Here is a 25,704-nt window from a genome sequence, read left to right on the forward strand (position 1 = left end):
TTCTATTTAAAAATATGTATGATACTCTATATATTGTTGTAGAGATACAGTAGTTTTATAAATTCATTCACACATATCATTAGCTATATAATTCAGCCTACTACTAATATCCCAATCCTAAAAATCATCTCAATTTGGAAATATTATGAATAGTACAGGATAAATGCCCTTATATATTAATTTGTACTTTTCTATTTATTGCCACAGAATAAATTTCTAAATAGCATTTGTGGGTTAAAGATGTGAACATTTTAAAGGCTCTTCAACTTTACCTTCCAGAAACACTGTACATTGATACAGAACACTCAGACCCAGATTATTTCTGAGAAAGAAATGACATGATCAGAATGTTTTATTAGGAAAAAAAACTACAGCAGAAAATGTTTGATGCCTTATAGAACTTAGTCAAGGAAACCAATGAAGAATTTATGAAAGAAATATGGGCTAGGGAAAAACAAGATGGCGGCATAAACACCAGAAATTGCTGCCTCGCACAACCACTTCAAAAATACAACTAAAAGACAAAACTGACATAATCCAGAACCACAGGAAGGCTGGCTGAGTGGAAATTCTACAACTAGAAGGAAAGAGAAAAACACACTGAGACTCAGAGGAGGTGTGGAAGTAAAGTGCAGAGGTATGGAGGCACACGTGGAAAGGGCTGGAAATTGAGGACACGGTTGTCTTTTTCAATTGGGAGGGAGTCTCAAGCTCCCGAAGTCTCTGAACTCCAGTTACGGGAGAGTCTCTGGGGACCCAGGCTCATACGGGGAGAAACTGGACTGTGTGGCATCTGTCGGAACTCGAGGGCAGCTTTCTCTCAGAGGTGCTTGCAGTGATTACCAGGACACTGAGACGCAGGTCCTCTTAGGGTAGGACTGAGGATCAGCCATAGCTGTTGGCTCCGCCCTGTTGATTACCTGAGACCCCACCCCACCCAAGCTGTGAGCAGAGGCTTTTGCATATGAAAGGCCTGGCCCTTTGCAATCTAAAATTACCTATGGATGAGGACAGTGGGGTGGGGGTTAAGGGTAGAGGGTGGGGTGGGAACTGGGTGGAGGGGAGCTATGTGGGGAAAATAGAGGAACAACTGTAATAATCTGAACAATAAAGAATTAATTTAAAGTAAAAAGAAATATGGGCTCACATAAAGAGAAGTCCTCATAACTTCTGGCTGTAAAAACCAGTGGGAATTGTGGCTGAGTGAGAAGGAGGGCTGCTGGAGTCCCAGGCAGTTCTTCTCAAAGGGCTTGTCCATGGACTTACTCCAACTCACTCCCTCTGAGTTCTACTGCTGGGGGAAGCAGCTTGAAAGGAACCAGAAACATATGGGGAGGAACTGAACTGTTTAGTATCAGGCCGAGAACTGAAGGGTTAGCTTTCTGCCAGAAAAGAAGTACTGGCAGAGGCCACTGTTCCTTTTTCTGAGACATTCCCTCTCTCCAAACAGAGCCAGCAGGTGGGCACCATATCTGAGTCTCCATCAACCTAGCTAACACTGTCTGCCCTAACCTAGTGATCCCCTGAGACCCCACCGCACCCAATTGTGGGCCCATCCAAGACATTTCCAGTGGCTTTTCCATACAAATGGTCTCTCTTGCCTCATGCTTCAGACTTTCCTAAAACCTGTCAAACAAGCAGCATCTGGCTTATGTATATGCAGTACCTCTTGCTAAGTGGCCCCAGGCCAACCACTAGTGGCTACTGGACTTGGTTTGCAGCTTGGCCTTTCCTGGGCACCTCCAATCCCAAGACAAGTAGCAGCCATCTGCAGATAACTTGGTAGCCCCAGGCAAGGAACATGTATTAACTGACCTTGCTCTTCCTGGGAGGCCCCAAAGTCAGTGTACCTGGTGCACAGCTTCAGATCACACCAGATTACCTCCCTACCATCATCTACACAAGAGCACACTGAGTTGCAGACTCAGGGAACACCAAAGCCCCAGTGAAGCAAGTCGTGCTCTGTAGGATCAACTCCATTATAGTCACAGAAGTTACTCGAAGCCAGTTCCTTCCAATGACACCAATAGCATTCATGGCTCCACTACAGCAGGACAGTGCACACAGCACATACAGGGGTGCAGCTGGAACACCCAGCTCCTATGACTGGGGAGGCTGAGCCAGGGCCCTAGAGGACAAGGTCACTCTACCAAGTCCAGGAGATGTAGCAGCTCTACCTAATACATAGAAACAAACACAGGGAAGCAGACAAAATGTGGCGACAAAGAAACAGGTTCCAAATGAAACAGGAGAAATTTCCAAAATAAGAACTAAATGAAAGGGAGGCAAGCAAACTACCAGACACATAATTCAAAACAATGGTTATAAGGATGCTAAAGGAACTTATTGAGTAAGAGCTTCACAGAACTTAGTGAAGTAGATACATTCTTTTAAAGATCAGAAAGAAGACAAGGATGTTTACTCTCACCATTTCTATTGAACTTGTACTGGAGGTTTTAGCCAGGGTAAATAGGAAAAAATATATATATATTTGCAGATAACATGATATTGTATATAGAAAATCCTATATTGTATATAGAAATTCTTTTTCAACATCATGAAAAAGAACATAGAAACCAGTCAGAAATAAAGGATATACTAATTGAAATAAAGAATAACTTACAAGGAATTAACAGTACAGCAGATGAAGCTGGGAATCAAATCAGCAATTTGGAAAATAAAGAAGCAAAAACACTCAATCAGAACAGCAAAAAGAAAAAAAAGAATCCAAACCAACTGAAGATAGAGTTGAGGAAGAATAGTAAGAAGCACAGAAAATTCCGTGGCAAGTGGAATGAGGAAACTGGCAAAGATAGCTGAACAAACTGGCCAAGCAATTTATAGCCAGATACAAAAGGTCACCTTCCTAGAGATAACATCTAGACTTCAGTTATTTTTCAGTTCCAGTCCCAGAAAAGCAGCAAAGCCAGTTGGGCAAGGCCAGGACCAGCTGCAATGACTAATGAGACTCTGCCCTGGTGCTGAACAATCAATGGCAACCATGACCCTGAAAAGAATAGAAAAAGCTGATGAATATCTATTGAGGCCCTCCCCTAAGACTTTTCTAATCTCCCACCCTTACACCATCAAAACGAAGGTCCTAACACATGCTCTCCTTCCCAGAAGCATAACCACATCTTTCCCTTTCAAATCCTCTTTTTCCCCCATAGGCATGCGTCAACTAAACTGTAATGGACCCCACAAGACTTGCAACCAGGGGAGCAATGGGCAGAAGCAGCTAATCCCAGGCAAACCCTGTGAACCTGTTTCCAAGGACCCCTCTCTTTGACTTTCCAGTGAGCTGACACTAGCCCAGCCCAGACATTTATTTCCTATAACATTTCTAGAGAGCCAAAGCAGCCCCTCCTAGGTTCTCCTACTGCTTCTTCTAGCCTAAGCCCTTCCTTCCTTCTGTCGCTAACTTTAATAAATGTACTCTGAAAATCACCTGAACTTGTATTATGAAATCTTTTCTGTACAAAATCCAGAACCCACACACTAACAGCCAGCCCTAGGAAGAGCTGCTCCAGGCTGGACTCCTTTCCAGTAATAGTGTAAAGAGTCTCTGGCACAACTTCAAGTGTACCAACACTGTATCATGGGGGTATTAGAAGGAGAAGAGAGAGAGCAAGAAATTGAAAACCTATTTGAAGAAAAAAAAATGACAGAAAACTTACCTAACCTGGTGAAGGAAATAGATGTACAAGACTAGGAAGCACAGAGAGTCCCAAACAAGATGAACTCAAAGACACCCACACCAATACACATCATAATTAAAATGCAAAAGATTAAAGACAAAGAAAGAATCTTGAAACCATGAAGAGAAAAGGATTAGATAGTTACCTACAAGGGAGCTCCCATAAGACTGTCAGCTGATTTCACAACAGAAATTTTGCAGGCCAGAGAAAATGGCAAGAAATATTCAAAGCAATGAAAAGCAAGAACCTACAGTAAAACCTCAATATAACAGACTAATTCAGGTGAGGAGGGTCCATTAAAACTGAAAGTATGTTATATAATAAAGTAGCTTTTATGAATGCATATGTTAAAAAATTGACAAATTAGTTGACCTATTTTTACTTACGTAGAAACTTTTGTGTAATTAAAATTAAGTATTTATGGAAAGTTTAATTTCAAAGAAAAGTTTTCTACATGTACTACAATAATTTTAAATTTATACTGAATAGGTCTAGTAAAAGTGTGCATTCACCAGTCACTGTTAGTAAACAAATGCACATGACTGGGACATGGCTTAACACAAAAAGGAACATCAGCCAGCAGGAGTTAAAACTGCTGCCAACAGTCATACCAGAAGACAACAGAACCAATTATCCCATATGATGTGGTGTGATCACGTTCTCATCACTCACCAAACATTGTTTACAGGCAGTGACTCTTGGATTATAGTTCTGGATATGTAATATTTATGTCAGTGAAATTACTACAGTGTTGTTTTTTTCCCCAACATATGACCTATTCACTAAAATTTATAAAAGTAATAGTGAATTAATAACAAAAAAATAACCCGTTAATTTAATTATAAGCAAACTGGTTAAAAGCATTTAAAAATTAACAGGGTGTTAATTTTCACATATGACATATGAACTGGAAATTTTGTCTGTTAAATCCAAAGTGTGTTAAATCAAGGTCAGCAAAATCGAGGGTTTACTACTACATGTAAACCAAGATCACTCTACTCAGCAAAGCTATCAATTTAGAATCAAAGAACATATAAAGAGCTTCCCAGACTAAAGGTGTTAGTCACAACGAAACCAGTATTACATGAAATGTTAAAGCATTTTCTTTAAGAAGAAGAAAAAAAAAATAACACATATGAACAATAATTGACAATGAGTATATATTTATCAACAAGTGAATCTAAAAAACAAAATAAATGAACAAGCAGAACAAAAACAAATTCATAGATATAGAGAGCATTTTTGACAGCTGCCAGATAGGAAGGAGACTGGGAGGATGGGTATAAAAGGTGAAGGGATTTAGAAGTACAAATTGGATGTTACAGAATAATCATGTGGATGTAAAGTTCAGAATAAAGAGTATAGTCAAGCCCTAACCAGTTTGGCTCAGTGTCCCAGGTTCGATTCAGGTCAAGGGCATGTACCTTGGTTGCGGGCACATTCCCAGTAGGGGGTGTGCAGGAGGCAGCTGACCGATGTTTCTCTCTCATCGATGTTTCTAAAACTCTATCCCTCTCCCTTCCTCTCTGTAAAAAAATCAATAAAATATATATTTTTTAAAAAAGAGTATAGTCAATAATATTTGAATAACTATATTTGGCATCATATGGGTATGAGTTCTATTAGGATGATCACTTGTAAATTATATAATTAATCACTGGGGTGTACACCTCAAACTAATATATTACATGTCAACTGTAATTGAGAAAAAAAGTATTAATATGTGGGCATAGGCCCTAGCCCAGTGGTCAGCAAACTCATTAGTCAACAGAGCCAAATATCAACAGCACAATGAATGAAATTTCTTTTGAGAGCCAAATTTTTTAAACTTAAACTATATAGGTAGTTTGCTTCTTCTTTGTAGCCAGGTCAAACAGGGCACCTAAAAAAATGTTTCATTTTATAATAATAAAGCCACCAACACAAAATAATTACAATTCTTAAATTGATGATAAAAATACCTATAGGATTTGCAGCTGGTTGGAAAAATACAGGTAACTTTATGCTTCAGGTAGGTACTTTTGTCACCTGTGCGTAATTTGCGGACGCAACTAGCACTAACCACTGCACAATGAGACTGCTGACTGACTGGCTCACTCACCTTATGCAGTGCATGAATCGCGCGAGCCTCCCCGGCTGCGTATCCCCTGGCCCGCCGGCGCTGCATCTCCCGTCGCCCGACCTACTGACACCCCCCACTTCTTCTAACGCCACTTCTTCAAAATAGACTCGCCTAGGCCAAAAACCGACTTCTGCGCATGGGCCACGAAGTTTCAATCGCACTGTACGTGCGCGCCCACACATGGTATTTTGTGGAAGAGCCACACTCAAGGGGCCAAAGAGCCGCATATGGCTCGCGAGCCGCGGTTTGCCAACCACTGCCCTTGCCAGTTTGGCTCATCGCTTCAAGTATTGGACTGCAGACTGAAGGGTCCCAGGTTCAATTCAGGTCAAGGGCACGTACCTCAGTTTCAGATCCCGGCCCCAGGCAAGTGTATGCAAGAAGGCAACATTGTGTCTCTCTCACACAGACGTTTCTCTCTCTGTCTCTCCCCTTCCCTTCTACTCTCTCTAAAAATCAATGGGAAAAAATATACTCAGGTGAGTATTAACAACAACAAAAAATGTGGGCTTACATATTGCTTCTGCTACAGTAATTTATGACTAAGGCAAAGTTCTCTACTCTCCCTGAGCTTAGTAAAGGGTGTCAGGATTAATGATTGGGCTGTAAGGCCTAGCCTTCTAATTACTAATTCAGTTTCCAGCCATCAAAATCCTAAGAAATCACTACCTTATATGACAAATCAAGTTTTCTAGGCTTGGACAACTACCATTTTTCATACTCCAAGAGGTTTTAAATTAATAAACTGGGATTTTGCTTTCTTATTCATCTATTATGAATTTGATTAATATAAGTTTAATGACAAAGCAAATTCAAATAACCAAGTTCCTAAATAGAAAAAATTAAAGGCAAAAGCATGGAACCATGGTAAAGCTATCAAAGAACCGAGAATAAATACCCCATGAGGCTCAAGCTGAGTGGCCAACTGGCTTCTCATTTTCAAGCTATCTCTTCATCCTCCAGTGTCCCTTTCACTCAGCTCTATTTCTGCATACTCTGCAGGAATGTCATCATTAACCCATCACATGGCAGCAGTCAGGTTATTCATCAAAGTTAATATAGGAAAAAGATTAGAACTTTTTTCTTTATCAAAATTCAAAAAAACCAAGGTACCATTTATATAGCAATCTTGAGAAAATTACCTGTTCAAGTACTCTCTTACACCGTTTCTTCTCATACATATTTATCCTGAATAAATCTTCAATGGGACGAGAATTCTGTGCATCAACAATGTTTCTACAAAAGAAATACAATTTAGCTTTTCATTTAAGAAACTGGACAGCATACAGAGGCCTGTTGGCCTCTTGTTTACCACAGAAATATATCTGAGTAAGCTTTTGTCCATGACAGAGAGAGAAAAGTGTGATTAATTAATTGGTGAATATAAATAACATGTTATATAAAGATGGTAAATATACTAACTGAGGTTTTTCTGGCTACCTCAAAGTAACAAAGTAATGTTATACATAAAATTCACTATTTTGAGATTCTTGAAAATATACCCTCTCAGTGAGTGCTAGGAGAGCTATTACAATAAAACAAGCCCATGTGTTAAATGCATAATAATCATGATTGATCTAAAGATGAAGTTTTACCTTATGCTAAGTTTTGTGTTTTATAAATATATAAGGGATTTAAAAATGCAAGTGCTATAAATAAACATCTTAGAGACTTTTTCATTTATGCAGAAGGGGAGAGTCCTTTTCTCTTTGGGCTTACATTCATTATAATCATGTATTAAATGCTATGCTAGGTGCTTTTGCATACCTTATAGTATTTAAGTTCACACACCCTATTAAGTAGGTGAGGTCCTTATTTTTACAATTGAGGAAAATAAGATTCAGGAAGAATAAGTACATATAAAGCCAAAAAAAAGTTATCAGAATGTGGTAGAATCTATCTAACTATAAATCCTATGACTTTATCAATGAGCCTTTCAAGTTATTCACAGTAGGGAGGCAAAGCAAGTCATTAATATACAGATAAACCAAAATAATTAAACTTGATAAGCCCCGTTATTTTGTAAATTATAATCATATATAGTAAGCACACTAGATATTTTGATATAAGAATTCAGCATTATCCTTTCATAGGTTTTACAGAGTTCCAATTACTAATATAATTCTGAGAGATTAACAAACACTGAAAGACACTTAAAAAAATTCTCCAAATTTTCTCCAATGAAGTAAAAAAAAAAAAAGACATACTTACGAAGCTAATAGTTCAAGAGCATGTAGTTTGTCTTTACTGAAGGTGAAACAGTTGAGTATATTGACCACTTCTGCTGGGTGAACAGCCACCATTTTCTATTAATATAAAAATAATTTTAATTTGAACATGAGAAATTTTCAAGCCAGAAAATGCCATTTGGGGGAATGAATAACTAGTTAATGTTTATAATATAAATATTTGAGGTGAAAACTGCTTTCTCAAAAGTAAGCCCTAACTAATATCGGAATTAATCTTCGCCTTTCAATGTAATTACTTCAAATGAAGATAAGATCTAAGTTCTCCTGTGTGCTCTTTTTTAATCCATATTTCTCAATGTGTTCATCTATAGAAAAAATAATTTACATGTACGACTTTCCTCAGAAAGGTTGGCTAAAAAGGATATTTACAAATATGGGAGATATACTGCTCAAAAAGTTAGGAAAAACTACATTTCTTAAAATACAAGGTAAACCATCATTGGCACTTCCTAAAATGAGGTCCATGGTGCTATTCAGAGTTACTAAAAATGAGTGCTACAGTCAGACCAGTTAGAAAAAGATGGACTAACAGGTTTCTTTACTGCAGAACTCTCTTAAGTCTTATGTTAATGTGCATTGTGGCACCCCAAGTTTATATGGAATATTACATAACTTTTATTTGAACAAGGTTCCTAATTTTTGAAGAGCAGGTAGAAGATTTGGCCAATTTAAAGATTTATGTTAACAGTGGAGGAAATCCAAAGCAAAGCCAATGTAAGATCACTTAAAATCAACACCCAACAGATTCCTAAATTTGGATCAGTAATTTTTAAATATTTTTATTCATGTACCACCAAAAGAATTGGTAAAATTATATATCCCTTTGCATGTTTTTAAATTGACATCTAAAAAATTACCAGAAGTGTAAATATTCGTAAAAGATTGATTTCCTTATTTATAAGTTTACTAGAGGCCCAGTGCACGAATTCATACAAAGGTGGGGTCCCTCGGCCTGGCGAGCAATCAAGGCCTATCAGGGAGGCTGGCGGACTGGAGGGAGGGACCGTGGGAGGTTGGCTATGGAAGCGCACTGACCACCAGGGAGCAGCTCCTGCATGGAGCGTCTGCCCCCTGGTGGTCAGTGCATGTCACGGCGACTGGTCGTGTGGTCGTTCCAGTCGTTCAGTCATAATGGTCGCTTAGGCTTTTGTATATATAGATTATATATTTGTAAAAACCTTGGAACTCATATATGAAAATGTATTATGTAACCTAATCGTCAAAGTCAGTACTTCAGACTTTGTCAGAAAAGGTTGGGCTTAATTTAATTCAAATAAAATCATTAAGTTGTGCCTGTGCTAACATTCTCACCTCTGATTTTTAATTCTAAAGTAAGTAAATAAGCAAGCAGGCCTCAGAGCTATGTGATGAGTTTGTTAATAAAATTAATAAAATAAGCAAGGTCCTCGACAGTATTTCTTACAGAAACTCTTGCCTTGCTCTCCCTCTCAGGAGATTGCATTGTCTCCTTGGCCCTTGGGGAAAGATCTTCATCCCTAGAAGATGGGTAGCTGGGTGAGATAACCACTTTTTTGTAAAGTAGAAAAAAAAACAATTGTTAAAAAAAGTAAGCACTAACAGATGCAGGCATTTTCTTAGGCAAATTAGTTTAGGAAGTTAAGGATCTACAGATTTCCTTAAAGCTACCCCTGCCTGGTACTCTACAAAAAACTTCCTATATAGCTAAACTAGAGGCCAGATGCGCGAAATTCGTGCAAGAATAGGCCTTCTTTCCCCTAGCTACCGGCACTGGCTTCCCTCCAGCACCTGGACCTGGGCTTCCCTCGCAGCCCCAGCTTTGTCCGGAAGGTTGACCTAATAAGCATATTACGCTTTTATTATTATAGATCTTGTCTAAATTTAGATGCCTCTATTAATCTAGGCTGTAGAACTGTGCAGTCCACACAGTAGACATTAGGTACCTGCGCCTATTTAAATTAAATAAAAAAATATATAGTTCCTCAGACAGCCTAGCCAGATTTTAAGTACTCCAAGCCAAATGTAGCCAGTGGTTATTATACTAGACTAGAGGCTCGGTATAAGAATTCTTGCACGGGTGGGGTCCCGCTGGCCCGCCCCAATGGGAGCTAATCGGGACTGGGCCAGCAGTGGGGAGGGGAATCGGGAGGTTGGCCGGCCAGACCCGCGCCCCAATTGGATTGGTGGGGGCTGATCAGGGGGCAGGTTTGTGGAGGGGAGGGGCGGCAGGAGGTTGGAGGGGGCTGACTAGGGCCCTGATTGGGCAGGTAGGCCCCTGCAGGGCGCGTCATAGTGACGAGTCGTTCCAGTCGTTCCATCATTCTGGTCGCTTGGCTTTTATATATATATACTAGAGGCCCGGTGCACAAAAATTTGTGCACTCGGGGGGGGGGGGGGGGGTGGTCCCTCAGCCCGGCCTGTGCCCTCTCGCAGTCTGGGACCCCTCAGGAGATAACGACCTGCTGGCTTAGGCCTGCTCCCGGGTGGCAGAGAGCAGGCTCAATCCCTAGGTGCAGCCCCTGGTCAGGCTCAGAGCAGGGCCGACTGGGGAGTTGGGGCGCCGGCCCCTGTCATGCACAGAGCAGGGCGGATCAGGAGGTTGCAATGCCACCCAAAGTCACGCTCAGGGTAGGGCCGATTCGGGGGTTGGGGCACCGCCCCCTGTCACACTCAAGGCAGGGTTGATAGGGAGGTTGCAGCACCACCCCATCATGCACAGAGCAGGGCCGATCATGGGGTGGGGCACTGCCCTGTCACGCACAGAGCAGGGCCCATCAGGGGGGTTGGGGCTCCGTACCCTGTCATGCACAGAGCAGGGCCGATCAGGGGGCTGAGGAGCTCACCCCTGTCACTCACAGAGTAGGGCCGATAGGGGAGTTGGGGCACCACCCCTGTCATACACAGAGCAGGGCCGATCAGAGGGTTGGGGTGCCGCCACTGTCACACTCAGGGCAAGGCCGATGGGGAGGTTATGGCTCTCCCCTGTCACACACAGAGCAGGGCCCGTGGGGGGGCGGGGGGGTGGGGCACGTCACCCTGTCACACACAGAGCTGTGGGGCGATCAGGGGGTTGGGGAGCTCCCCCCTATCAGGCACAGAGCAGGGCCGATCAGGGGGTTGGGGCGCCTTCCCGTCACGAACAGAGCAGGGCGGATAGAGAGTTTATGGCTCCGCCCCCTGTCACACAGAGAGCCACAGGGCGATTAGGGGGTTTGGTCGCTGCCCCCTGTCATGCTGATCCCGGTGCCGGGAGGCCTCGCGGCTCCGCTGATCCCGGTGCTGGGAGGCCTCGCTGCTCCGCTGATTCCGGTGTTGGGAGGCATATTACCTTTTTACTATATAGGATAGAGGCCTGGTGCACGGGTGGGGGCTGGCTGGTTTGCCCTGAAGGGCGTCCTGGATCAGGGTGGGGTCCCCACTGGGGTGCCTGCCAGTCTGGGTGAGGGGTTGAGGGCCGTTTTCAGTCTGGCGGGTGACTGATGCACCCAACCTGTCCTTTTTTTCTTTTTTTTTATTCTGGCCAGCTTTAGCTCTGAGGCTTGGCTCCAGCTCTGAGGCCTCAGCTGCTGAAAGCAGGTATCTGGTTTGTTTGGGTTCTATATTTGCAACACTGTTGCGGTCCTGCTCACTCCAGCTCTGAGATCCCAGCTGGCTGAAAGCAGGGATCTGCGTTTGTTCTATAATTGAAACAATGTTGCGTTCCTGCTGGCTGAAGCCCGGCTGGCTGAAAGCAGGTTTCTGGGGTTTTGTTTAGCTTCTAATTTGTAACAATGTTTCTTAAACTGCAAGCTCAGAGGCCGGCAAGGCAGGCGGGGAACCTGGCTTCCTCCGTCACTGAAGCAAGCGAGCCTCCTGTTCGCTTCAAGCTGCCTGGCTGCCAGCTGCCATCTTGGCTGGCAGTTAATTTGCATATCTCTCTGATTAGCCAATGGGAAGGGTAGCAGAGGTATGGCTAATTACCATGTTTCTCTATTATTAGATAGGATATAGATACTGCAGTTATAAAACATTTCTACCATGGCTAAAAGTTCATTTGGACAGTATTGGTCCAAAGAATGTAAGTTTAAAACCATTTGACTACAAAGGGTGAAGATATCTAAAAGTAGAAGAAAGTGCATAAAATACTTAGAAATTCAAATCCTATGTTTTGCTTACTGATAAACATTTTCTCCTCCAATCAGCCAAATAAGACTCTATGGTATTTGATCTTAGAATAATGGTGTATAATTTAATAGTACAGTATACGTGATTTAAATTTATACTGAGAAGTTTTAATTTTTTAAGTTATTTTGAATAATAAAAGTAAAATACAATGTAGGATCACTTTTTAAAAATACAAATTACAACTTGAGATGAATTATAGAAAATTAGGGGAGAATCCAAAATACTTAAATTCTATATTCTAAGGAAAAATAACTTACTTACATGTTGTAATGCTTTCATTGCTTTCAACTGAGGCTCAGCCCAGGAGAAATATCTCAGTAATTCAACCACCTGAAAGTAAATAAGTAATTTAGCTCTAATGACAATGTGTTTGCAAAATTTTCTGCAAGGTTTATTTCAGTATTTTCAATTACTATTCAAAATGTTCTGCATGGGCTCAGAGGATGAGGAGTAAGCATGGCACCAGAGTTTAGACTGTGTTAATAGAATAACCACATGCAGCTACTTCACATCAACTGAAATAAAATCAAATAAAAACTTCAGTTCCTCACTGGTATAAGACATATTTTTTTTTATTTATTTTTTATTTTTTTATTGATTAAGATATTACATATGTGTACCCTCTACCCCCCCCCCCCCCGCTCATCCCCTCACCCCCCGTTGTCCGTGTCCATTGGTTAGGCCTATATGCTTGCATATAAGTCCTTTGGTTGATCCTTCCCCCTTGCCCCCACCCTCCCCTACCTTCCCTCCAAGGCCCGACAGTCCAATCAATGCCTCTCCGTCTCTGGATCAGTCCTTGTTCATCAGTTTATGTTGTTCATTATATTCCACAAATAAGTGAGATCTTGTGGTATTTATCCGCTCTCCAGTTCCATCGATGCTGTGGCAAATGGTAAGAGTTCCTTTTTCTTCTTCCTCTTCTTAAAGAATACCTTTCAGCATTTCATATAATGCTGGTTTGGTGGTGATGAACTCCTTTAGCTTTTTCTTATCGGTGAAGCTCTTTATCTGACCTTCCATTCTGAATGATAGCTTTGCTGGATAAGGTAATCTTGGTTGCAGGTTCTTGCTATTCATCTCTTTGAATATTTCTTGCCACTCTCTTCTGGCCTGCATGGTTTCTGTTGAGAAATCAGCTGACAGTCGGATGGGTACTCCCTTGTAGGTAACTGACTGTCTTTCTCTTGCTGCTTTTAAGATTCTCTCTTTATCTTTTGCTCTTGGCATTTTAATTATGATGTGTCTTGGTGTGGTCCTCTTTGGATTCCTTTTGTTTGGGGTTCTCTGCGCTTCCTGGACTTGTAAGTCCATTTCTTTCACCAGGTGGGGGAAGTTTTCTGTCATTATTTCTTCAAAAAGGTTTTCAATATCTTGCCCTCTCTCTCCTTCTGGTACCCCTATAATTCTGATGTTGGTACGCTTGAAGTTGTCCCAGAGGTTCCTTACACTATCTTCATATTTTTTGAATCTCTTTTCTTTTTTCTTTTTCGGTTGGGTATTTTTTGTTTCTTTGTATTTCAAATCTTTGACTTGATCTTGGGATCCTCTTGTCTGCTGTTGGATCTCTGTAAATTATTCTTTATTTCAGTCAGTGTATGCTTAATTTCTAGTTGGTCCTTTTTCATGTCCTCCATGGTCTCACTATACTCCTTGAGGGATTCATTAAATTTACTGGCAGTTTCCATAAAATTCTTGACAAACCTTATAAACGTGGCCTTGAACTCTATATCCAGTCGTCTGCCCTCCTCCGTTTCTGCCAATTGTGACCTGTTTCTTTGTCTCCGCATTTTGGCTGCTTCCCTGTGTTGATAGAGTGGCCCTGCGCGCCAGGTGTCCTGTAGGGCCCAGTGGCTCAGCCTCCCCAGTTACCTGGGGTGGACACTCTTGGTGCACTCTTGGTGCCTTGGTTGTTGTAGGATCACTGGGAGGAATTGACCTCCAGGCCAATTGGCTGTGGGAAGCAGCTGTGTCTGAAGTGGGAGAATGGTCCCCCTCTGACCACTGGGTACAGTGGCTCCTGGATCTAAGGAGGTGCTAATTCAGCCCCTGCCTGAGGCCACACAGCCGGAGCCACGAAGAGGCTCAGCTGTGAAGCAATGCAAGCCGCTGCGGGGCCTTGGGCCTTCTCTTGGAAGTTCCGGGTCTGCTTGGCTGGGCTGTAGTTAGGTACATTCACATGCAAAAGCCTCTGCTGCAGCCTGGGTGGGGCGGGGTCTCAGGGAGTCAAAAGGGCGGAGAAAGAAGCTATGGCTGATTCTCCGCGCCTGGAGCCGCGCCTCTCAGTGTCCCGGTAACGGCTGCAAGCACCTCTGAGGGAAATCTGCCCTCAAGTTCTCCCGCTGCCGCCTGACAGAGCAGCCTCTCCCCGTATGAGTCCTGGGTCCCCAGAGACTTCCCAGAACCGGAGTTCAGAGCAGTCGGGAGCTTGTGATTCAAAAAGACAGCCGCGTCCTCAGGTGCCACCCCCTTTCCGCGCGCGCGAGCCGCCGCCGTACCTCTGCACTCAGCCTCCGCAGCTCCTCTGGCTCTCAGCGTGCTTTTCTTTTCTTCTAGTTGTAGAAATTACACTCAGCCAGCCTTCCTGTTGTTCTGGACGATGTTTGCTCCGTCCTTTGGGATATTTTTCAATTGTTGTGGGAGGCGACTATTTCCCGGTGTTTATCTATGCCGCCATCTTAGTTTCTCCCCGGTATAAGACATATTTTAAAGTTCTCAATAACCATATGATGCTGGTAGCTACCATAATGGATAGTAAAGACAGAGAACTTTCCCATCATCACAGAAAGTCTTGAAAAGCACTGGTTTAGAAATAAAGAACAATATAAGATACTAGAGGCCCAATGCAAGAAATTTGTGCATGGGGCTTGGCCCCCGGCTCCCTAGGCAGCGGGGGGCCTCTGCCTCTGCCTTGGCCCCTGCCCGCCATGGTGGCCCAGGGGCCTCTGCCTCTGCTGTGGTGGCTGGGGCATCGGCCTCTACCTCTGCCTCTGCCCCAGCCCACAGCAGTTTGGTCCAGAAGGATGCCCAGTCTAATTAGCATATTACACTTTTATTATTATAGATAGAAAAACTAAAGTACATAAAGAAAAGGAAGTTTAGAAAAGTACTAGATAGAGACAAAATGTCAGCTTTTGGATATCTATACATATAAAAGGCTAAGTGTCCATCCATTCGACCAGTAGCTATAACATGCACTGACCAACAGGGGGCAGATGCTCAACGCAGGAACTGCCATGACACACACTGGCCATTTAAAAATAAATGGCACCACAGAAGTGGCGCCGACAAACCAACACTCATTCGGCTTCCCCTAAGTGGGACATAGGCCCCGCCACCACCCTGAAGCGACACCCCACCAAATCGCAGCCAACACTGCCAAGACCCCATGGCACAAAATGGGCCCACAGCCCAGCCCAGCAATGACAGCTGTGGGCGCCAGGTAATGATGTCATGTAGCAACGCCCAGGTTCCTCTCCCTAGCGACTAGCATCCTTGGAGTTTCCTCAGCCCAGGAACCCAACTTGCTTTATAGCCAGGTGCAAACATTTTACAGTTTAACCAAAGGTTTGTGAAGCATTTTCTTGTGCCTCATCTCATTTGATCCTCACAGAATTCCTGGAGTAGATACATAGGAGACTCGGTAGAATCCTATTTTCTTTTCATTAGCAAGATGCGAATAGCAATATTAAAATATTTCTTCAAATTAATTTCCTTTCAATGTGCACGAATCTGTGCACTAGGACAATAATGATATATTATGATATATTATGAATGGAAATATTTAAAAATTTAATTCAGATCAGTCTTAGTCAATCACAAAAGGGTATTCAGTGGTGTGGTTTAGTGTAGTTCCACTAACTTCGACTCTATTACTTGAATCTGGAGGGCATAATATTCATGTTTATATCACAGATCTATTCCCAAAAAATGTAAGAATCACCAGGAATTACTCCAACAGCTTCTAAATGGTAGATCATTTTGAAGGAGGCTTTCTCATCTGCCATTATCTAGTGAATTTCAAACAAATGAGGGTGATATTGTGAGATAGCTAGTAAGAGATGAGCAGAGCATCAAGATCAGAATATTACAGTCTCTATACGGTCACTACAACCCTGGTTAAATGCCCCAAGACACTCTGGGGGGGGGGGGCGGGGGGGGGGGGAAGGACTCAGGAAGAGAGGGTAATAAAATCTGGGTTAATGAATTATATTACTACTAGTAGCCCGGTGCACGAAATTCACGCCCAGTGCCCTCAGCCCATCCTGCACCCTCTCCAATCGGGGACCCCTTGGGGGATGTCCGACCACCGGTTTAGGTCCGATCCCACAGGAATCAGGCCTAAACCAGTGGTCGGACATCCCTCTTGCAATGTGGGACTGCTGGCTTCTAACCGCTCACCTGCCTGCCTGTGTGATTGCCCCTAACCCCTCTGCCTGCCCGCCTGATCGCTCCTAACCTCTCTACCTGTCTGCCTGATCGCCCTCAACTGCCCTCCCCTGCCGGCCTAATCGCCCCTAACTGCTTCTGCCTCAGCCCCCACCACCATGGCTTTGTCTGGAAGGAAGTTGGACGTCTGGAAGGTGGCCGGTTGACCCAGTCTAATTAGCATATTACCCTTTTATTAGTATAAATTATTAGTATAGATAGATTATATAGGATAGGATTGCTTAAATGGGGGCGGGGGGAAGCCTTTTTTAGCAGGAGGAGATGCTCTTGGCAGACAAAGACACATAATCCCTATATCTGGACTGATAGCCAACCATATGCACTACACTGCCAAAGTGGTCATTAAAAAATTGAACCGCTTTCTTACACCTTACATCAAACAGCTGTTGCTCTTAAAAACCCTCCTCAGCCCCCACCTTATGTTCTGCCTTCACAGTTCACCCAGATTAGGTTCTGATTGGTCGGTTTCTATGCCAGTCAGCGTCTCTGGACCTATCTCTGGGCCTGATCAAAGAGGCAGGGTTGATCAGCAGCCCCAGGGAGGCCCCAAGAGAAACAGAGGTGCGGCTGCTGGTGAAGCTGGGAGAGAAAGAGAGAGGCAATGGCTGGTCAACAGCTGCCACTGAGGCTGCAGATCAGACCCTGCCTCTCTCTAGGCCTAATCTGCAGCCCCCTCGGCAGTCAGTACTGGGTCGCCATGGCAACCCAGCACTGACTTCCAGTGTTATGGATCCCAGCTCTTTACATATATAGATGAGTTCCTGAAAATATATTATGGTCTCAATGTGGTATGAGCAGAAGAATAAAAATGCTTTTTACTCCTTATAAAGAGATACAAAAATTGAAAATAATTTGGTAAGAGTATATGTCTTTACTTTATAGTAATGTTTTTACTTACAGTAAGTACTACCTGGCACTTTACCAGTCATAAAACCATACGTATCATGTCTGATATAGGAAGAAAAATCTTTACTATACAAAGTAGCCTTAGAAAGTGGCTTAATAAAATTTTCAATGACTTTAGCAAAGTGGAATAAGCACTAAGAGAAGTTTTCTACAAAATTTCACATATGCATATGCAAAAAAAAGAAGAAAAGCTATTACCTATGAAAAGCTGTAAATCTTTCCAAAACATTTAAATTTTCAAAAATAATGGCTGAAAACACTCATTAAATAGGCAGCAACACATGCAAGTCTTAACGTAGCTTTTTAGAATTTAGGAGGCAAAACTTCTACAGGCTTAAGCTTCAAGCTTCACGCTTTGAACATGTTGAGAAACAGATGAAAAGTTGGAACATTTATTAACTCAATCTATAGATACTACATACATTGTCTACCTTATTTATGCTCTAATCCTTTCCGACAATCGTTCTCCAGATGTACATTTCTATTTTTGCCCTAGTTTTCTATCAAGTATTTTCTAAATGTTCTTCAGGATTCTGGACTTTCAATGTATGTGTGTGTATATACATGCATGCATATTTTTAAAATTAGCAAACTCTCCCTAAAGTTAGGTAAAACATTTTTACTAAACTATCATTGGTCTTCTGGCAGTTATAGAAATTACTTACTAGACAGTGTATTTTTTTTTTCTTATTGCTAAAATTTTTACTTAGTGGGTTCATATAAAAAATATTTCACAACTTATTCAAGTTTTCTTTTATAATATGCAGTGAATTTTGCAATTAACTTAAAAATGCAACCCAAACTTGAGTATATTTATGACTAGAAGTTTATAAATTTATTTATGATATTGTGCCCAGAATGACAAACACTTTGAATTGATTTTTTTTTTAAACACTGCATTTTAAAATCATGTTAGCATATTGTGGTGAAAGAGGGTATGTTTATAAAATACCCAAGCTATAAATTCTGTAAAGTTTTCTACTAAAACTGAAAGCTTCTGAAGTTCCTTAATAAATATAGCAACAACATAAAAGCAATTCTGACTTGACCAGCTGGTAAATAGACATTAACCAGAACATCATGTGCAAAAAAAAGAAAGAAAGAAAAAGACATTTGATTAAACAAATAGAGGAATACCTGTTCACTAGAGAAATATCCATGCACATATTCAATTGCTTTTAATTTGTATTCTGTCAAAACAGCCTAAAAAAAAGAAAAACAGCATTATTATATGTAAGCAGAAGAGTAATATGTATACAGCAAAAATATCTAAGCTACTCAAACAGTGGAAATCTTCAGCCCAGCATGCAGAGTCAGCTAAAGTCACTGTGGTGACATGACATTCTATCTTTCCAGGTTCCATGCTTCAAGGGGTACACTGAGACAGTAGGAAAACTTTCTGGGCCTCCCTACTCACTCCTACAAAAAAAGGAATTTTAACAGATAGGATTTGACATTAATAGAAATTATACATAGAATTTATGTACTAGTAAATGTAATTAGATTTTCTAAACATCCCAAATTCAACCAAGTTGTCATTTTTAAGAAGATTAAGTGTATCAGATATTACCCATGCGTTAATTATTTATTCAGCACCTATTATGTCAAGGCTTTCAATCTTTCTGTGGGGATATGAGAACCCAAGTAGCTAGAAGATTCTGAATTCAATCTATGCACCTGCCAAAAACTGGCAGTGTGGCTTTTGAGAGGAATTTTAATTATCCTGAGCGCCTCCTTACCCATAAAATGGAATAGCATTCATTACTCACTTCAGAGTTATGATTAAAATAGTCAATAATAGATCTGACATATAATAGGTATTCAGTAAGAGATGGTTCCTATCCTCATGTGGCATCTATCAATGGGAAATTCAGAGGGAAGTCCAGTGGCCTCGACCAGGATTATCTAGAGCTGATTGAAATCAGATAAGCTCTCTTTGCGACTATTTTCAGAGTTTATAGATGAAAACACTAGATTACCATAATTCGGTAACTATTAGTCACTAAAAGTTAACTAATCCCTTTGCTTTTACTATAAAACAATGGTATTTGTACTTTCCACATATCTTTTTGCTAGTAGAAAATACTATGGCCAATCAAGTAAGAAAAAACATCCAAGGTCTAATTTTTATTGAAATGGGGAGGGAGAGAAATGGCATTCTGCATAATGTACGCTTGGGAGTTTGATTATCATTATCATTACTGAACACAGTCAAAAGCAAGTTTCTGGACAAAACCCTAGATTGTGTTGATGGCAAAACATGTCTCAATTTTTTCATCAGTACCCCAGAGGCATGGCTGTATCACCAGGCACAACAGCATAGCACTGTGGAGTTAGACTACCTTAGTTTGAATACTGGACCACAACACCCTTCCACCCTTCCCCCTTCCCATCTGGATAACTGAGCTAACTAGCTAACCTCACAAAGACTAGGTTTGCCATCTGTGAAATAGAGTATAGTTCTTACCTATACCTCATGGATTGTTAGCAGGTTCAAGTCAAATAGTGCATACAGTGCATGGAGAAAGAGCTTAAAACAGGCTTACATAGTAGGTACTCACAGTACTATTCTTACTTTCTGTTTGAAGAGCAAATTTAACATTGCCTTTCCCCCTACTACCTTTCTTTCCTAATGTCTTTGTACATGCCTTTCTCTCTTATTGACTGTAGTGACAATCATTATTACCTATAAACCGAAGGTGACACTCAGGAAGAGATTACCTGTTTTAAACTGACTTACATTTACAAAGTCTGAGAGTAACTTTAAAAAACCAATAGTAATTCTCATATTTAGATATGCCTATATTTTTATCCCATTTTAATAGACTAAGACAATATTGTCGCATCTAATTATTTGGCATAGACAGCAAAGACATCTTGATTGCAAACCAGAAACAATGACTTAAGTTGCTATCTTGTGTGAACATGAATTCCATCTTTGAGAAACTTGTTATTCCCCTCATTAGTATTTACTGTATGATCTTTTCACAACTTAGGAGGGAGAGAATATGCAAAGCACCCTATAGCTTCCAACAGTAGAAATCTACTGGTCTACCTCAATGCATAAATTATTTTCTCATAAACAGTAGTTAAATACCAGATCATGAACAAATTGTGGCAAATTCTAAATATAGAGTTAGCAAGCTGATACTTTATTGCAAATCTTATTTGGATAAACTGGGTTTGTGAAATCAGAAATTTCATTCAAAAAAGAAGATTCAATATTGCCGAATATGTAAATTTCACCTCACATGCAAATTGGAAAAAGAAAAATGAGTTATAAAGAATGACAAAAAACAACATTTTGCTTTATAGATAATAAAGAAAAACAGCATATCCACAGGCAATTTAATTAATAATTTCATAAGCTGAAACAAATAACAAGCACCAGAGCACACAGTAACAAATCTTTCCAAGTCAACCAAGGGTCTTAAAGGTATGGAAATATGGAGATAACTGCCTGGGAGTTGTAAGCAATGGACCCTCTATTGGAATGAGAATGTTACAGGAAGTACCTCTAATTCTACTTAGGCAAACTGTTATTTCTGGGTTTGAAGTAGTTATGCTCAAGGCTAAATTTCAATTTTTTTTTGCTGTCTGATTCATTCTGGGAAGTAGGCTATATACAATGGTCTCAAAAAGGAGCAAAAACTTGGAAAGCAAGAGAAAAAAGTTTTGGAATTCAAGTTATTGAAGCCCATTCCTAAGGGTATGACTTTAAACTTAATAGCACACTTTTCATTAAGGCACAAATTTTGTCAGGCCGTGTGCCAATTCTCAGATTTTAAAAATCAGTCATGGTAATAACAACCACTACTAAAGGAATGTTCTACACATTTGCTCTAGCTTTCAATGTCTTATGTTACTGAAAGATGAGGAAATCGGTTCAGAAATAGTAAATCACAGTAAATCCAAAAGTACAGAGCCGTGAAATGTATCAAGACATAAGGTCCTACACTATATATTGATTAAAATTCCAACCAATTTTGCAATCCTAAAACCCGTATTTTATACAATCTGCACAGTAGCTCAACGAGAATAAATCATGAGAATTCGTAGCTTATAAAATGATTTAAAGAATAAAATGTAATTACCTTTCTAATTTCATCCAGCACCGTTTCAAAGGACTTTTTGTCCATCTTGACTACTCTCTCGACGTGGTTTTAACAGTTATACTTTCAATTACAAAACGTTCGTCAGCTCTGAGGTAAAAATGTTTATAGTTGAGGAGGAAAAAGACGTCAGGAGCAGGAGAAAGGATGAGAAGAGGTAGACTACTTAAAACTCTGAAAAAAATTCTAAAAAATGGAGACTTACAAAGACTTTTTATTTATTTTTTAAAAAGCATCAGGCTTCCCCAGCTTTTCACACAAAGCTTCAGGACACTTTGGAGAAGAGCCGGGTCCTTTCTGAGCCCCGTTGGGAAACCCAGGTTTCTGCAGCCAGAGCTGAGCGTGGTTCCGGGCAGCCGAAGGGCCGGTGCCGCAGGGGAAAGGCCTCGAAGTCGCTTTCCCGGGTGAAGCCGCAGAGAGAGCAGTCCCCCAAGCCCCAAGTCCCGCGGGCGGCGAGGAGAGGTACCGGCCTCTCCGCCCGCACAAACACTCCAGCCCACGGCCCTCACCACCGCGAACCTGGACTCGCGGCCCAGCTCGCGCTCATTCCAGCAGCTCCGAAGGACACTTGGGTTCGCGCAGCCCGGGTAGCGGAAGGCTGGGAGGCTCTTTGTTACCAACTGCCTCAGCTTCAGGGAGCGGGCCGGCGGCCGGAGAGCCCCGGGAGCCGAGCGAAGAGAGGCACGGTTTCGGGCAAGGGGATTCCGGAACCCCGCAGTAACCACGCGGCCAGGAGCCCTTCCCGATTACCCTTACAGCTCCCACCGGGTCTACTGGGCCTGCAACGAAACCGCCGCACGCGAGCAAACTCAATGCTGTGCCGCTAGTTTAGGCCACTCTTTCCTGAAAGCCAACGGAGGGGTCCTTGTGTGGGAACATAGGTATCCGTGACGTGTGCCTGAATTCCTCAGAATCAGATGCAGATGACACCCTTCGCACAACCTGGAAGCCATTTTTTGAGGGCCACACCCTATATCTTGGGTTTGTGTGTGCTAGCTTCTGATTGGTCAATCTTAATTTCAAAAACAGATCGTCAGTCGTTATGGCAGAGATATGGGCGCCCTTATCTTGGCAGACAGAAGATGTCTTCAGCATAGGACCGCTTTCCCAGAGGGGCGGGGTTGGGTTGGTCACTGGGTCAGCCCCAGGGCACGTGACATGAAGGCGGGGACGCAGGAAAGCTCCAGAATCCCAGGTCGAGTGCTAATAGTCTTTCGCCCACTCTGTGCTCCTTTCCGGTTCTCAAACCCCAAGCGTCGAGGAAGGGAGGTTGGCGATAGGAGCCTGAGTCCGGCGGCCGGGCAGTCTGTGTGCTGCAAAGAACCGAGTGGACCTGAGGTTGTCTCAGCTTCCTAACGCCGGCAGAAGCGCCTCGTCGCGCTTCCTGTTTCGTCATGGCGAGATTCTGGCTGTGCGCGGGCTGCACTGTCTTTTTCCTTGCATTTCTGAATTTACATTCGCGCTTTTCTGGCTCTTCGGTGAGTTGAATAGTGAAGAAGAAATTGATGCTTGTGGTGTGGATAGCACTTTTAGGAGGCGATGCTTCCCTCTGCAATGGAGGTGGTGCACTAGCTTGTCTCAAACGGGGTGTGGGTGAGGGTGGTTGAGCGGAACCCCGAGGTGTTGTCTTGTCTCTTAGTTTTAAAATGTTTGTACAGAGGGTTCCTAACTTATGATTTTTCTACTTTGGGGTAGTGCAAAGGCGATACCATTCAGTAGACAGTACTTCCACGGGCTAGCACTATGCAAGCCTGCTACTCTCTCCTGATGCTAGGCAGGTCTCAGCCACACGATCAGGAAGACAAACAGTTGATGCTATACACTGTGTTGTCAGCTTTTTGGGGGGGGTGGGGAGATATTGTATTTTCGGACCCCATCATGTTTATAAACACATACCTGTGTCTTCTGCTTCTGGTGAGAAGAGAACGGCTTCGTGAGATGAAACTCAAGATAATTGCCCAACTATAGGATAATGTGTGTTCTGAGCACGTTTAAAGTAGGCTAGGTTATGAGCGATAGGTTACCTATAGTAATACATTTTTTAAATTATGATGGACTTATCGGGATTTAAATCGAGGAGCATCTGTATATGGTGTATTCTCTTCTTTCTCACCTACCACTACAGCCTCAAAGACTTTACAGATTTGTATTTTGGTCGACTTGGTCTTTAAAAGTGTAAGACCATTCCTTCCCAAACATTTCTGACGTCTGTGGATAGAGGTGTCAAGGTATGCTTAGAAAGTAAGCTTTTTTTTGCTTTTTCAACCTAAACTGTAAACTGAATCTTAATCTTCTGACTTTATTTAAGGTTTTAAGAGAGTTTATTTTTCAAATTTCCTGGAGAAGTGAGGAAATTCTTTACAAGCTGGATGTGGGTTGGCCTAAGCATTCAGAGTACTTTACTGGAGCAACATTTTGTGTTGCAGTTGACTCCCTGAACGGACTACTTTACATAGCCCAAGTAAGTAAAATGGGGATTTTAAAAAACAGCACATGAATACAAAAGGAGCAACAGCCTGTTTTATTGTACTAAGTCATATATGTTTACATCATGCCAGTTATGGAATTTGTTTTTTTTAATTGCTTTGAAGTGAATATATGACTTTGAATTTGATAGGTATTGTGTTAGGTGTTGAAGCTGGGTTTGTAAATGTTAACAACATTCTTTGATTAACTTTACTTTTTGTTTCTCTCTCCCAAAATAAAGATTACTTCCTTAAAACTGACCTTATCTAAGCAATTATTTTTGTATACCTTCAGAGAGGGGATAACATCCAAAAGGTACTAGTGTTCACAGAGGATGGATATTTCCTACGAGCTTGGAATTATACAGTTGACACACCTCATGGTATGTTTGCAGCCAGTACACTGTATGAACAATCCATTTGGATCACGGATGTAGGAAATGGTATGTGTACTAGCATCTATTAAATTAGCTTGTTAAAAATTATATCTTTGCCCATGTACTTTTTCTTTCTTTTCTTTTTAATCCCCACTTAAGGATATTTTTTCCATTGATTTTTTAGAGAGAGTGGAAAAGAGAGGGAAAGACAGAAAGAAATACCATTGTGAGAGAAACACATTCATTGGTTGCCTCCTGCATGAGCCGACCAGGGCCCAGGCCAGAGAGGAGCCTGCAACAAAGGTACATGTCCTTGATTGGGATCAAACCCGGGACTCTTCGGTCTACAGGCCATCCCTCTATGCACTGAACCAAACCGGCTAGGGCACTTTGCTCATGTTCTTGTTTGCATGTTTTAAAATCAGAGTTGCCAAATGTAATTATGAAATCACGTATTATAGAAATATATTGTACTTCTGTAGAATTAAGACATTTAACAAGGAGGCTATCATTATTATCATCTTTCCTTTAACTTTTTAAAATGCATATTATATTTTTTCAATTGAAGTTTACTTTTAGTATTATTTTGTATTGATATCAGGTGTACAGCATAGTGATTAGACAATCATATACATTAAAAATTGTTCATCCTGATATTTACAGTACCCACCTGGCACCATACATAGTCATCGCAATATTATTGACTATATTCCCTGTGCTGTACTTTACATCCCGTGACTATTCTGTAACTAACAATTTGTACTTCTTAATTCTTTCATTTTTTTAAAATTTATTTACTTATTTTTATTTATTTATTTATTTATTTATTTTATTGATTAAGGTATTACAAATGTTTGGTTATCCCCCCATTGCCCCCCTAACTCCTTCACTTCTTTAACCCAGTTCCCCAATCCCCCTCCCCTCTAGAAAACACCAGTTCGAGCTCTGTGTCTATGAGTCTGTTTCAGTTTTGTTTCTTCCTTTATTTTGTTCTTTAGATTCCATATATAAGTGAAATCATATGGTATCTGTCTTTCTCTCATTGACTTATTTGACTGTGCATAATACCCTCTATAATATATCCATTCATGCTATTGCAAATGGTAGGATTTCATTCTTTTTTATGGCCCAGTAATATTTCTGTGTGTGTGTGTGTGTGTGTGTGTGTATGTGTATATATATA

At 41.5% G+C, this 25,704-nt stretch overlaps 2 protein-coding genes across 3 annotated transcripts in view; one reads left to right on the forward strand and one right to left on the reverse strand.

The window, feature by feature from the left end:
• PROSER1 (proline and serine rich 1) overlaps positions 1-22,653 on the reverse strand; it is a 71,994-nt gene extending 49,341 nt beyond the window's left edge. The window contains exons 1-5 of the mRNA XM_081083506.1: positions 21,662-22,653; positions 18,705-18,770; positions 12,474-12,542; positions 8,032-8,126; positions 6,963-7,056 (exon numbers count right to left, since the gene is read on the reverse strand). Of these exons, the coding sequence (XP_080939632.1) occupies positions 6,963-7,056; positions 8,032-8,126; positions 12,474-12,542; positions 18,705-18,770; positions 21,662-21,706 (369 nt within the window). The 5' untranslated portion in view covers positions 21,707-22,653. The remainder of the gene's footprint in view (positions 1-6,962; positions 7,057-8,031; positions 8,127-12,473; positions 12,543-18,704; positions 18,771-21,661) is intronic.
• Positions 22,654-22,825: 172 nt separating this feature from the next.
• Positions 22,826-25,704, forward strand: part of NHLRC3 (NHL repeat containing 3) — a 32,511-nt gene continuing 29,632 nt past the window's right edge. For both annotated transcript variants that reach the window (XM_081083507.1, XM_081083508.1), the window contains exons 1-3: positions 22,826-23,157; positions 23,988-24,140; positions 24,440-24,587. In XM_081083507.1, the coding sequence (XP_080939633.1) occupies positions 23,074-23,157; positions 23,988-24,140; positions 24,440-24,587 (385 nt within the window). In that variant the 5' untranslated portion in view covers positions 22,826-23,073. The remainder of the gene's footprint in view (positions 23,158-23,987; positions 24,141-24,439; positions 24,588-25,704) is intronic.

The sequence above is a fragment of the Myotis nattereri genome, assembly GCF_964212035.1.
Source record: "Myotis nattereri genome assembly, chromosome: 2".
In the NCBI taxonomy this organism is placed as follows: Eukaryota; Metazoa; Chordata; class Mammalia; order Chiroptera; family Vespertilionidae; genus Myotis; species Myotis nattereri.